The 13549-nt window shown below is 45.0% G+C and overlaps 1 protein-coding gene across 1 annotated transcript in view; it reads left to right on the forward strand.

Moving 5' to 3' along the window:
* Positions 1-13549, forward strand: part of LOC311322285 (uncharacterized protein) — a gene marked incomplete at its 3' end in the record, with an annotated part of 55258 nt that overhangs the window by 21829 nt on the left and 19880 nt on the right. Inside the window, 3 exon segments of the mRNA XM_084454352.1 lie at positions 6980-7153; positions 8406-8579; positions 9832-10005. Coding sequence (XP_084310478.1) covers positions 6980-7153; positions 8406-8579; positions 9832-10005 — 522 coding nt within the window.

A 13549-nucleotide genomic window follows, 5' to 3' on the forward strand; every position in this document is an offset into this window, starting at 1 on the left:
GTACCGTTGCTGTTGGCCTCCTCTCCATCCTCCGCGTCCTCGCTGCATTGGCCTGCCTCGGCCTCCCAGATCCTCGCGACGGTATTCTGCTGCTGGGTTGACATGCACGTGGATGGGAGGATATGCAGATTAAGTTGTGGGAGGACCGCGTGGCATCGTCTGAGTGGGGGGTCCTGGACCTATTTGTGGTTGAGTTAGAACTTGGGATATGACTGGGGCCTGAGTGAGGGTTTCTTCAGTCCCCGCCATCAGTGGGGTCTGAGCCTTTGCTTTTTCTTTCTTTTGTTTCTGAGTTAGCTCTCCCAGTTGCAGTGCTGTGAGTTTGTTGGCCAACACTTTGCTCAGTTCTTCTACATCTTGCTTTTCTTTTCTGTACATGTCCACATGATGGACGATGTGTTCTGAGAATAGTGGCCACTCCATCTTCGCCAGTCCTACTACTCCATCCAATTTCCTCTGTACTTCGCCTGGCATGGCCTTTTTAACCATCAGTTTGAATAGGCTCTGACAGGTGCTGTTAGCGTTCCAAGCACTCCCTGTCTCGTCAAGCCATTTTCACTGGAAGTCATGTAGGAACTTGGTTGGACATTCGCCATCTTTCAGCTTCTCTCCTTCGAGCTTGGTTGGATCCATCTTCTCTGGATATTTCTTTCTGAGCTCTGCCCATACCATGGTGCGATGTCCTCCGAACCCCACTCCGTTGTAGGTGGCTCCGGCCATTACTCCTGGTAGTTGGGCTCCTTCGAAGATCTCGTCCGTGGCTTGTTTTCCAGCCACGTTCATCAGTAATGCCTTAATGTCCCCCAGGGCCAAAGTTACTCCTGCTGTACTTTCTTCTAACGCTGTTATCCATTTATTTGCCCCTTCCGTGACGTTCGGTAGTCGTGCGACCAGACCTATCAGATCCATGAATCCCCATGGTACGTATGCAGGAGCCTGTCCGGGTCCTTTGATTACTAGTGGGCAAATTCTCTCAGTCGACCACTGTGTTTCGATTTGCGGGTCACTCTCTCCCCTTCTTATGAGCCGTAGTCCTGGGTTTCTCTCCCAGCTTGAACTCCTAGTTCCTTCCGTTCTCCTACTCCGGGGCTTGGGTACTCTCTGACGCTCTTCCTCTTCAGAGTCAAACTGTGGCTGTTCTGTTGGGCGCAATGGCTTCATGATGCCTGTCAGGCTTACTTCCATTTCTCCACGATGGTCGGGATGCTTCTTTTTTCCTGAACGAGGTCTGTGGAAGCTTGTGGTCGGGGATGACGGTGTGAACAGTTCTTCCAACTCGTCACAATTCCTTTCAGCTACTTGTATTCGTCTTGCGTGATCTAAAAGGAGTTCTTGTACCTTGTTTATGTTAATCGTCTGTCTGTCATTTGCTGGTATCCCCGTTGAGCTCTCCAGGTACAGGGCATCTCGATCTTCCTGTTGACTTGATGGTGGTATGTGGTTTACCTCATCTTGGTCATTTCGTCTTTGTCCAGTGGGGGTCGTGTTTGGCGGACCGGGCCCCAGACTGCTTTCTGGACGTCGTGATGAGGTCTTTGGTGGAGCTTGTTGAGACTCCCTCCTTCTCTCTCTCTGGTGTTGTTGCTGTTCTTCTTCTTGTAGCAATCTATACAACCGTCTATCTTCTTCCTCCTCGGGTCTTTCTCTCTCAGTTCTTTGGTGGGTGGATGCAGCCGCTGTCGTTGGTTCTGCTGGAGCAGGCGCAGGTTCTCTTATTGTCAGGACGAAGTCCCCTTTGATTGCACAATTCAATTCTTCTCTGGCCTTGTCTTCTCCCGCTGGTATCACTGGATAGAGCCCTGCTCTGAATGGGTTTGGGCGGCCGAATGGGTTCAGTCTGCCTGGATACGGGGGAGGGTCGATGTACGCCGTGGGAGCCGTGGGGGTCGTGGGAGTTGTTGCTGGACTCCCTTTTTTATTGTTGTCTTCTGCTTTTGGTGTGGTATTGGCTGTCATTTCTTGCTTGACTGCCTCCATCTTTTTTACTCCTCCCTCCATCCTGAACCATTGTAGCACCTCCCTTTCTTTGGATCTTTTACCTGTCCTTTTGTCACTGTTATCTTTTGCCTTGTGGTGTTTTATGTTTTGCGCCATCTCGTCACAAATTGCCACTATATAGGTACCACCTTTCGGCCACGCTGGATTTCTCGCATGCCATTTCCGCATGTATTTTAGAATTTGTTTTTTGTGTGTCGGGTGCTTTGTCACCACTAGCTCGACTGGGGTTGTTCCCTTGTTGCCCCTGTCCTTCCCAATCACTGTTCCTTGGCTCGCCCCCATGTATCCCTGTCTCGCTTGATTAGCTAGGGATCTAGGGATTTCTGCTACTCCTGGTTCGTTTGTTCTAATTAGCACTATTATCTTTCCTACTGTTACCCCTACTTTAACCTTTGGGATCTGGTGTGGGTTGTATTCTAATTTAGTTGATCCGTCTCGCTGTGGTGTTTGCTTTATGTATACAAACTTGCCTGTATCCCACTTGACTCGCCTGGGGGTGATTGTAATACAGATCCGTGGATCTATTGCCTCCCGGTATATTCCTCCTAATAAGAAACCTTCTGGTAACCTAAAAAATGACCTTAGAGAAACCTCGGCCTCTGATCCTGGGTTATCACACAATTGACTTAAAACTTGGTTTAAGCTTAGGGGATCCCACAGTCCCCTCAATAACTGCCTCCAAGGTGCAGTTGGAAATTCTTCTTCTACTTGTGTTAAATTGAGAAACTTAGTTATACGCCAAAGTTTTAATCTAACATCGTCTTCTGTTTGCCACACTTCGAAACCGTCTTCGTCTATGTAGGTGCGTTCTAACCAAAAATGTGTTATGCCTTTGGTTTCTGGGTCACCTTCAGTGGTATGATCTGTGTTAAATATCTCGTCACCGTCTACGTTCTCATCCATAAATGTGCCTTATATCGACTTGTACTGAGATGCCACCACGCCTCGTTATTGTTCGCTCTATATGAACACAAGTGTGTGGAGGACAAACAGGTACGCCCCTTTCTGTCTGGTAAAAGCGTGTTGTAGTTGCCAGAGTCTGTATGTTTTCGTGGATGGTTGTGTTCGTGGTTATTGATACCTCTGGATGTATACACACAATTCTCTGAGTGGTTCCTCTTATGAGTCTCCGTTCTGGTGAAAATACAATATACGTAATTGAACCTGTGTCGGGGCTGTCACAAACCAAGCCGTGTATGGCCGCGACAAAGGAGGGGGACGCACACCAAACCAAGGATTAACAATAAGGTTTAATTAAACTAAGCTCAAACAAGACATAAAGTACATAAATCAAACATGGGATGTGCGGTCAGTTATCAGTGGTGTAAGTGAGTGCATGAGTGAGTGAAGGGTGTATGAATGCACACACAGGCAGGCAAATGGGGTAGGCGGGGCCGTCACAGGGCCCCTTTAAAAATAAATGGGATATCTATACTGTACGTATGTGTCCGTGATTGTGTGGGTATGTGTGTGTGAGGAGAAAGTTTGTGTGTGTGTGTGTGTGTGTGTGAGGAGAGAGTTTGTGTGTGTGTTTGTGTGTGTGTGTGAGGGAGTGTGTGTGTGTGTGTGTGTGTGTGTGAGAGAGAGAGAGAGAGAGAGAGAGAGAATGAGTGTGTGTGTGTGTGTGTGTGTGTGTGTGTGTGTGTGTGTATGTGTTTAAAGTGTTGTGTGTGCGTGTGGGAGTGTGTGGGTGTGGTGTGTGGGTGTGAGTTTGTGTGTGTGTGTGTGTGTAGTGTGAGGGAGTGTGTGTGTGTGTGTGTGTGAGAGAGGGAGAGTGAGTGTGTGTGTGTGTGTGAGAGAGGGAGAGTGAGTGTGTGTGTGTGTGTGTGAGAGTTAGAGAGAGAGAATGAGTGTGTGTGTGTGTGTGTGTATGTGTTTAATGTGTTGTGTGGGTGTGAGAGAGTGTGTGTGTGTGTGAGGAGAGAGTTTGTATGTGTGTGTGTGTGTGTGTGTGTGTGTGTGAGGGAGTGTGTGTGTGTGTGTGTGTGTGTGTGAGGAGTGTGTGTGCGTGGGTGTGAGAGAGTATGTGTGTGTGTGTGAGGAGAGAGTTTGTATGTGTGTGTGTGTGTGTGTGTGGAGAGAGAGAGAGAGAATGAGTGGGTGTGTGTGTATGTGTTTAATGTGTTGTGTGTGCGTGGGTGTGAGAGAGTGTGTGTGTGTGTGTGAGGAGAGAGTTTGTATGTGTGTGTGTGTGTGTGTGTGTGAGGGAGTGTGTGTGTGTGTGTGTGAGGAGAGAGTTTGTATGTGTGTGTGTGTGTGTGTGTGTGTGTGAGGGAGTGTGTGTGTGTGTGTGTGTGAGGAGAGAGTTTGTGTGTGCGTGTATGTGTGTGTGTGAGGGAGTGTGTGTGTGTGTGTGTGTGAGGAGTGTGTGTGCGTGGGTGTGAGAGAGTATGTGTGTGTGTGTGAGGAGAGAGTTTGTATGTGTGTGTGTGTGTGTGTGTGTGTGAGGAGTGTGTGTGTGTGTGTGTGTGAGGAGAGAGTTTGTGTGTGTGTGTATGTGTGTGTGAGGGAGTGTGTGTGTGTGTGTGTGAGAGAGGGAGAGTGAGAGAGAGAGAGAGAGAGAGAGAGAGAGAGAGAGAGAGAATGAGTGTGTGTGTGTGTGTGTGGTTCGTGTGAGAGAGAGAGAGAGAGAGAGAGAGAGATTGTGTGTGTGTGTGTGTGTGTGTGTGGTTCGTGTGAGAGAGAGAGAGAGAGAGAGAGAGAGTGAGAGAGAGAGAGAGAGAGAGAGAGAGAGAGAGAGAGAGAGAGAGTGATTGCGTGTGTGTGTGTGTGTGTGTGTGTGTGTGTGTGTGTGTGTGTGTGTGTGTGTGTGTTTTAAGGGAGAAAAATACTTGAACAATGCTTTTAACCACGCGTATATATATTTGCAACCAGCTGACCCTTATGCTTTGCTAAAAACCCAAACTTTTAATACAGTGTTTTACCACGATGTGCCAGCACTGTCTTGTAATCTTAAACACTACACTTATTTTATAAAAGTAAGTAAATGACGTCTCTTAACGTCTCTTTTTCTACCAGCTCAGTGTAGCTCTCTGAGCTAGCCGGGCCGTTCTACCAGCTCACTCTTCAAAAGCTTCTTCGCTCTCTCTTTCTGGGCCTCTGTCCAACCACCGGGCCTTATCTAAATTTGGCGTCACTCCCAGACACCACTCCTTATCTGGTGACGTTCACTTTTAACTCTGTTAATTGTCTTGAGCTAAAAATACCTCACTTAATGCTTACAAAATATAGAATACTTATAATATACTACAGTTCTAAGATGCACACATTGATATCTACAGCTGTATAATACAAAAATTACCTTGAATTAGGTCTTGAAAATCGTCTCACTCATGACAAGGCGGTCATTAATAACTAATGCATTAATTACCCTGAAGTAGGTCTTGACAATCCTCTCACTCCTGACGAGGCAATCTTTAATGATAGCTTATCTACAAAATGGCCAAAAAAATGCCTCTCTGGGCTGCGCACTCGCTTTTCACTCAGCGATGTATGCCTCTCTCTGGGCAGCGCTTAATCGCTTTTCACTCAGCGATGTACAGCATTCTTTACTGCTTTCTTCTCGAGGAATCACATGTAAATAGCCTACCGTAATAGGAGCGCTTTTTCTCTGCTGCTTAGTACTAAAAAGAAATAGTCTACCGTACCTGGGAGCGCTTTTTCTCTGCAACACTTTATCTCTGAACTGCTTACAGTTCCCTGTTTTCTAGGTAAGGTGAGGCTAAAAAACTACGCATACATTAGTTTTAGGGCATGCACATTTTCTCTCATAATTAGTCATTCATTCTTCTCCGCACCATGGTGTTTAAAGATAGGAAAAGACAGACATATATATTGCATTAAATCATCAACAGTGCCTGTATGGATTAGAAATTGGTAAAACTGTACTACTCCTTTAATATATTTATCTAGGTTCTTTAGAGAAAGGCGGGAGTATCTGTCACCTGGGCGTACCTGATCACTCAGTCACACATATAAAATTGGCAGAATTTGAAATGGCTCTGCTTACCTTTTATTTAGACGCGTTTGTGTGCTGAAGCGAAGCAGGACCCCGGTGTGTCAGACCTCGATGCCGTCTCTCCTGGCTTTGGCTCGCCACTTGACGTGGGGGACGCCTTCGGTTCTGTTACAATCTTCAAATGGTCTTTGTTCAGTAAGCTGAGGTCGAATCAAACAGGCACTGGTAACTGGATTAAATGCAACAGGCTTTATTTGTTTGTACAATCAGTAACAGACAATTAAAACCGGTAAGCTCTCGAGAGATAATACACACGACTGATGTTTGACTGGGTCTTATATACCTTATCTGATGAGCAGTTTTGAGAACACCTGCTTTCTCACGCTATGTTGTTTCTTAGCCTGACCCGTTATCTGGTGTATAGCACCTGGCTCTTATGCTTTGTAGTTTCTTGGCCTCTTGGCTCGTTAACTGATACCGTTTCAACGTTCCTTTTGGGCCACAGCTGGTTTCCCACGGGAGCCACTGCTCTCGCCCCTCCCTTACAGAACAAACCTCGTGATAGCTGCTTTTCTGGCCTACTGTCTCGTCATGAAATGCTGCTTCTGGCCTAAACTGACTCTAAGAATAGACACATATCATATAATCTGGATTAGAACAAAGGGTCAAGCTTAATTAGGCAAATTAATACACGACAGAGGCCCGCCTCACAGTTTGGGAATGCCTGCATTAGAGGAATTAAAAACCTGCTCATGACTAAAACATATTAGATGCAGCAGCACTCTCTCTCCTAGCTCCAGAATGAGTCAGTCTGTTTATAATTCAGTCTGAGAGAGCAAGACAATATAGCTGTCATTCCTCCTTTTCACCACTAGTGTAGCAGTGTTTGTCAGAAGGCTGAAGTGAAGAGTGAAGTTACGCCTTTAGTCAGAAAAAATGTTTTGCCTGCCAATGAAAACACGCTTTGTCAATACACTGATTACTGGTGAAAATGTTTGCTAATACTTGTCCTTGTCTCCTCAGGCTGAGTGGATGCAGATTAACAGAGACATGCTGTTCTCTGCTGGCCTCATCACTCAGCTCAAACTCCTCCCACCTGAGAGAGTTAGACCTGAGTAACAATGACCTGCAGGATTCAGGAGTGAAGCTGCTCTCTGCTGGACTGGGGAGTCCACACTGCAAACTGGAGAAACTGAGGTCTGTATCCCTGACCATATTCACATGTTAAATGATGGGATTTAAATGTCTAAGTAATTGTACATATCTGTCCTTGAAGAGGGATGTTTTGAGCATCAACATTCAACTTGAGAAATTATCTTTGGACTACAGTACATACAGTAGAGTTGACAAAATAGGGACTATCATCTCAAAGCATACATACAGACATATACAGACTGTAGGTGGTGGGTGGGTCCTTTATTGAAGGAACAAAGACACAATCAAGATGAAATACAAATGTAAATTGGGTACAAAATATACACAAAATCCCAATACACAAGAGTGCAAATAAACAAGGTGTATAAAAGTTGACTCCTTAGCATGCCTAGATGTGTAAAACATGCCCAGGTGTACATGATGAAGTATCAAGTAGTAAGTAGGCTATAGCATGTTGGTAAATGTACATGTCCTGTCCAAAGAGCCTTAGCACCCTCCAAGCTGACTCAGGTCCATAGTGTCCATCCAATCAGGACGCTGATTGGATGCTGAGTATTCATTAGAGCATGGGTTCCCAAACTCCATCAATGTGGGCCTCCCCTCTGAAAACAGTGACACACCCACGCCCCCCCAACCCCCCAAATTTCTCCATTTTGCAAGGCAGCGTCAGCTAGCCCATAACGTTACACAGCTAAGTTAGCTCGGTGGCACCTGCTGCTAGTTAACGTTATGACGTTTTCACACAATATATTCATGCCTACGGGGGGAGGCTCTCTCTGCACTATCCACACATTTAGTAAAATATTATAGTATCTCTCACATTATTTATTTCAATCTTCTGACCTTTAAAATCCCGTTTCATTCATAAAAACCATAGACATTTAAAAAATGAATAACATGTTTTTCCTTCTTTTTTTTCTAACCATCCCTCTGCGCCTCCCCTGACTTTCTTTGGGGCCCCCTAGGGGGAGGCCCGCCTCACAGTTTGGGAATGCCTGCATTAGAGGAATTAAAAACCTGCTCATGACTAAAACATATTAGATGCAGCAGCACTCTCTCTCCTAGCTCCAGAATGAGTCAGTCTGTTTATAATTCAGTCTGAGAGAGCAAGACAATATAGCTGTCATTCCTCCTTTTCACCACTAGTGTAGCAGTGTTTGTCAGAAGGCTGAAGTGAAGAGTGAAGTTACGCCTTTAGTCAGAAAAAATGTTTTGCCTGCCAATGAAAACACGCTTTGTCAATACACTGATTACTGGTGAAAATGTTTGCTAATACTTGTCCTTGTCTCCTCAGCCTGAGTGGATGCAGATTAACAGGGACATGCTGTTCTCTGCTGGCCTCATCTCTCAGCTCAAACTCCTCCCACCTGAGAGAGTTAGACCTGAGTAACAATGACCTGCAGGATTCAGGAGTGAAGCTGCTCTCTGCTGGACTGGGGAGTCCACACTGCAAACTGGAGAAACTGAGGTCTGTATCCCTGACCATATTCACATGTTAAATGATGGGATTTAAATGTCTAAGTAATTGTACATATCTGTCCTTGAAGAGGGATGTTTTGAGCATCAACATTCAACTTGAGAAATTATCTTTGGACTACAGTACATACAGTAGAGTTGACAAAATAGGGACTATCATCTCAAAGCATACATACAGACATATACAGACTGTAGGTGGTGGGTGGGTCCTTTATTGAAGGAACAAAGACACAATCAAGATGAAATACAAATGTAAATTGGGTACAAAATATACACAAAATCCCAATACACAAGAGTGCAAATAAACAAGGTGTATAAAAGTTGACTCCTTAGCATGCCTAGATGTGTAAAACATGCCCAGGTGTACATGATGAAGTATCAAGTAGTAAGTAGGCTATAGCATGTTGGTAAATGTACATGTCCTGTCCAAAGAGCCTTAGCACCCTCCAAGCTGACTCAGGTCCATAGTGTCCATCCAATCAGGACGCTGATTGGATGCTGAGTATTCATTAGAGCATGGGTTCCCAAACTCCATCAATGTGGGCCTCCCCTCTGAAAACAGTGACACACCCACGCCCCCCCAACCCCCCAAATTTCTCCATTTTGCAAGGCAGCGTCAGCTAGCCCATAACGTTACACAGCTAAGTTAGCTCGGTGGCACCTGCTGCTAGTTAACGTTATGACGTTTTCACACAATATATTCATGCCTACGGGGGGAGGCTCTCTCTGCACTATCCACACATTTAGTAAAATATTATAGTATCTCTCACATTATTTATTTCAATCTTCTGACCTTTAAAATCCCGTTTCATTCATAAAAACCATAGACATTTAAAAAATGAATAACATGTTTTTCCTTCTTTTTTTTCTAACCATCCCTCTGCGCCTCCCCTGACTTTCTTTGGGGCCCCCTAGGGGGAGGCCCGCCTCACAGTTTGGGAATGCCTGCATTAGAGGAATTAAAAACCTGCTCATGACTAAAACATATTAGATGCAGCAGCACTCTCTCTCCTAGCTCCAGAATGAGTCACTCTGTTTATAATTCAGTCTGAGAGAGGAAGACAATATAGCTGTCATTCCTCCTTTTCACCACTAGTGTAGCAGTGTTTGTCAGAAGGCTGAAGTGAAGAGTGAAGTTACGCCTTTAGTCAGAAAAAATGTTTTGCCTGCCAATGAAAACACGCTTTGTCAATACACTGATTACTGGTGAAAATGTTTGCTAATACTTGTCCTTGTCTCCTCAGCCTGAGTGGATGCAGATTAACAGGGACATGCTGTTCTCTGCTGGCCTCATCTCTCAGCTCAAACTCCTCCCACCTGAGAGAGTTAGACCTGAGTAACAATGACCTGCAGGATTCAGGAGTGAAGCTGCTCTCTGCTGGACTGGGGAGTCCACACTGCAAACTGGAGAAACTGAGGTCTGTATCCCTGAGCATATTCACATGTTAAATGATGGGATTTAAATGTCTAAGTAATTGTACATCTCTGTCCTTGAAGAGGGATGTTTTGAGCATCAACATTCCACTTGAGAAATTATCTTTGGACTACAGTACATACAGTAGAGTTGACAAAATAGGGACTATCATCTCAATGCATACATACAGACATATACAGACTGTAGGTGGTGGGTGGGTCATTTATTGAAGGAACAAAGACACAATCAAGACTAAATACAAATGTAGATTAGGAACAAGACAGGGGCGCTGCTAGGATCCCAAATCATTAGGGCAGGGGTGGCCAACCAGTCAGAGACTAAGAGACACAACAATGACTGTGGTACCACCAAGAGCCACACCATATATACCAGCGTTTCTCAACCTTTCTTTCAGTCACCGCACCCTTCATACGTACTTAAAATCCCAAGGCACCCTAGTCTTATATAAGAAGTTAAACGTTATAGTCCATTAAATATACATTTAGGCTAGGCTGGACTGGGTTAGGCTGGACTGGGCTGGGTTAGGCTGGACTGGACTGGGCTGGGTTAGGCTGGACTGGACTGGGTTAGGCTGGACTGGACTGGGTTAGGCTGGGCTGAGATGGGCTGGCCAAGGTGAAAGCAGATGGAAGATTGGGGCAGTGTGTTATTTCTTGTCTAGGCTAGCACTCATTTACTCACTCTCACTCACTCACTCACTCACTCACTCACTCACTCACTCACTCACTCACTCACTCACTCTCTCTCTCTCTCTCTCCCCCTCACTCACTCACTCACTCACTCTCTCTCTACCCATGTTTGTCTGTCTGTCTCTCACTCACTCACTCACTCACTCACTCACTCTCTCTCTCTCTCTCTCTCTCTCTCTCTCTCTCTCTCTCTCTCTCTCACTCACTCTCTACCCATGTCTGTCTCTCACTCACTCTCTCTCTCACTCACTCACTCACTCACTCACTCACTCACTCACTCACTCACTCACTCACTTACTCTCTCTCTCTCTCTCTCACTCTCTCTCTCCCCCTCTCCCCCTCACTCACTCACTCACTCACTCACTCACTCACTCACTCACTCACTCACTCACTCACTCACTCACTCACACTCTCTCTCTCTCTCTCTCTCTCTCTCTCTCTCTCTAACTCTCTCTCTCACTCACTCTCTACCCATGTCTGTCTCTCACTCACTCACTCACTCACTCTCTCTCTCTCTCTCTCTCACTCTCTCTCTCTCTCTCTCTCTCTCTCACTCACTCACTCACTCACTCACTCACTCACTCACTCACTCACTCACTCTCTCTACCCATGTCTCCAGAAAATAGTCTGCAGAAGTCTTACTCAATAACAACATTATATGCTTATTCTACATAAACAAATACACTTAAAACGATTACATTAATAAACGTGTCATATTTTTGTCATACACAGATGTGCAATGATGATTGCTGGGAAATACTGTATGTTCTTGTCCAATGTTAAGTCTCTATTTGATCAGACACAAGACAGTATGGTACACTAGGCGCAAAAGGTGAACTGTTGACGGGGCGGCTGTAGCTCAGTTGGTAGAGCGGGTCGTTCAATGATCGAAGGGTCAGTGGTTCGAATCCCATCTCCGACTGTCCACATGTCGAAGTGTCCTTGAGCAAGACACCTAACCCCAAATTGCTCCCAATGAGCAGACTAGCACCTTGCATGGCAGCTAACCCCATTGGTGTGTGTGTGTGAATGGGTGAATGAGAGGCCATTGTAAAGCGCTTTGAGTGCCGCTAAGGTGGAAAAGTGCTATATAAGTGCAGTCCATTTACTATTTGAACCTCAATTGATTGACAAACATTCAAAAATGTGAACCTCAATTGATTGACATTAAGTCCAAACAATAACATTAGGCTATTGTTAGATGTACTGTACATTTCACGACTTTATATATACATTATGGTAGGCTTAATTTTCAGAGTCCAAGAGTTGAATATTAAGGACATTGTCTTCAATTTTGCTCAATGCAAGAATAGTGGAATGCCATTCAAATAGGTGAGTAATGTTAGCCTACAAGTGTTTCTCAAGGGGATTTGGGGTAGGCCGTGCCCCTGCAGGTTGTTATCATGGAGTGAGGTCGCTGCTCAGCGCCTGTTTCATTGTGTAGCCAACGTGTTTTTCAGATGTTTTTAAGAATATTAGCTAAGATCAGCTAATGAAGGCATCTCTGTTGTGTGAAGCCGACAGCAACAAGCCCTGGTTAAACTGAGTGCAGAAAGTTTATGGATGTCAATAGTAAACTTATCGTTAGCTCTTATCCACAGCTCAACTATTTACAGTAGTTTATAGGCGAGTTATCCAGAGTAGCAACTTCCTTGCTGATGTGTTGTTGTTTTTGCCTAAACCTTCCCAGCCATAGTTATGTAAAGTTGACTTGATTTGATTGAGCCTCTGTTTGTTACTGCGTGAGCGCATGGTTCTGATAGCTTTCTGACCTCCACTTCGCCAGTACAATAGCCAACGTAGGCTAGCTAATTCAACAGCACACTGTTGTTAAAATGTGTATAGACTACAGTGTGTGTGTGTGTGTGTGCTTCAAGTAGTGTGCACTAATAGGGTTCATCATAATAAGCTCACTCTGGGGCCATCATAACTACATTATGCCACTGGCCTCATCATATCACATCATATCCCTTGTTAATAGAGTGTGCTACGAAGGACGCACAAATGGGCAATTATTTTTCTTTCTTTCAAAATTATTTTTATTGATTTTTAGCAAAAGGACAAAAACACGAAACCCTACTCACCCACTTTCCTGCCCACATATCCAAACCCTGACAAAGCACTTAACAATACTGAAAGCAGGGATGTAGTAAATAAATGAATGATAAACTGTAAATAAAGATGAGACAGACACACAAAACCAAACAGTACAGAAAAGGGAAGGGGGGTAGATGAGGTAGAGGGGGGGGGGGGGGTCAGCATCTAGTCATCTGGGGGGATAGTAGTATTGTTCAAATAGTCAATAAAGGGCTTCCACGTCTTGTCAGATGAAAGTTTGGAGTTAGTGATTGAGATTCTTATCTTCTCCAGCGTTATGTGATTAAGAACCTCTTTCAACCAGCTACTGTGTGAGGGGGGGGGGCGGGGGTGTTTCCATTTGAATAGGATGAGACGTCTAGCTAGCAAGGAGGTGAGAGCCAGCACTCGCTGCTTTGCTGATGAGAGAGTGGGTGTTATTTGGTAGAGATCCCAAATATGGCAGTGAGTGGGTCGGGTCTGAGGTCTGTGTCGAGTACTGAGTGTACCGTAAATTTCGCACCAGAAATCTGTCAACTCATGGCAGGATCAGAACGTGTGTGTGTGATTAGCAGGTGATTGCTTGCACCCATTACAGGTGTCATCAGTCTCTGGGTATATTTTTGCCAGTCTGGCGTTCGTGTAATGCACTCTAAAGATAACTTTGAACAGACAATTATTTAACACACAAACTCCAAATGTGCTCTCCCTGGCTCAGAAACAGCCTATCATATCCCTTGATAATAATAACATTGTTAAAGT

Source organism: Borostomias antarcticus, assembly GCF_949987555.1.
Source record: "Borostomias antarcticus genome assembly, chromosome: 20".
In the NCBI taxonomy this organism is placed as follows: Eukaryota; Metazoa; Chordata; class Actinopteri; order Stomiiformes; family Stomiidae; genus Borostomias; species Borostomias antarcticus.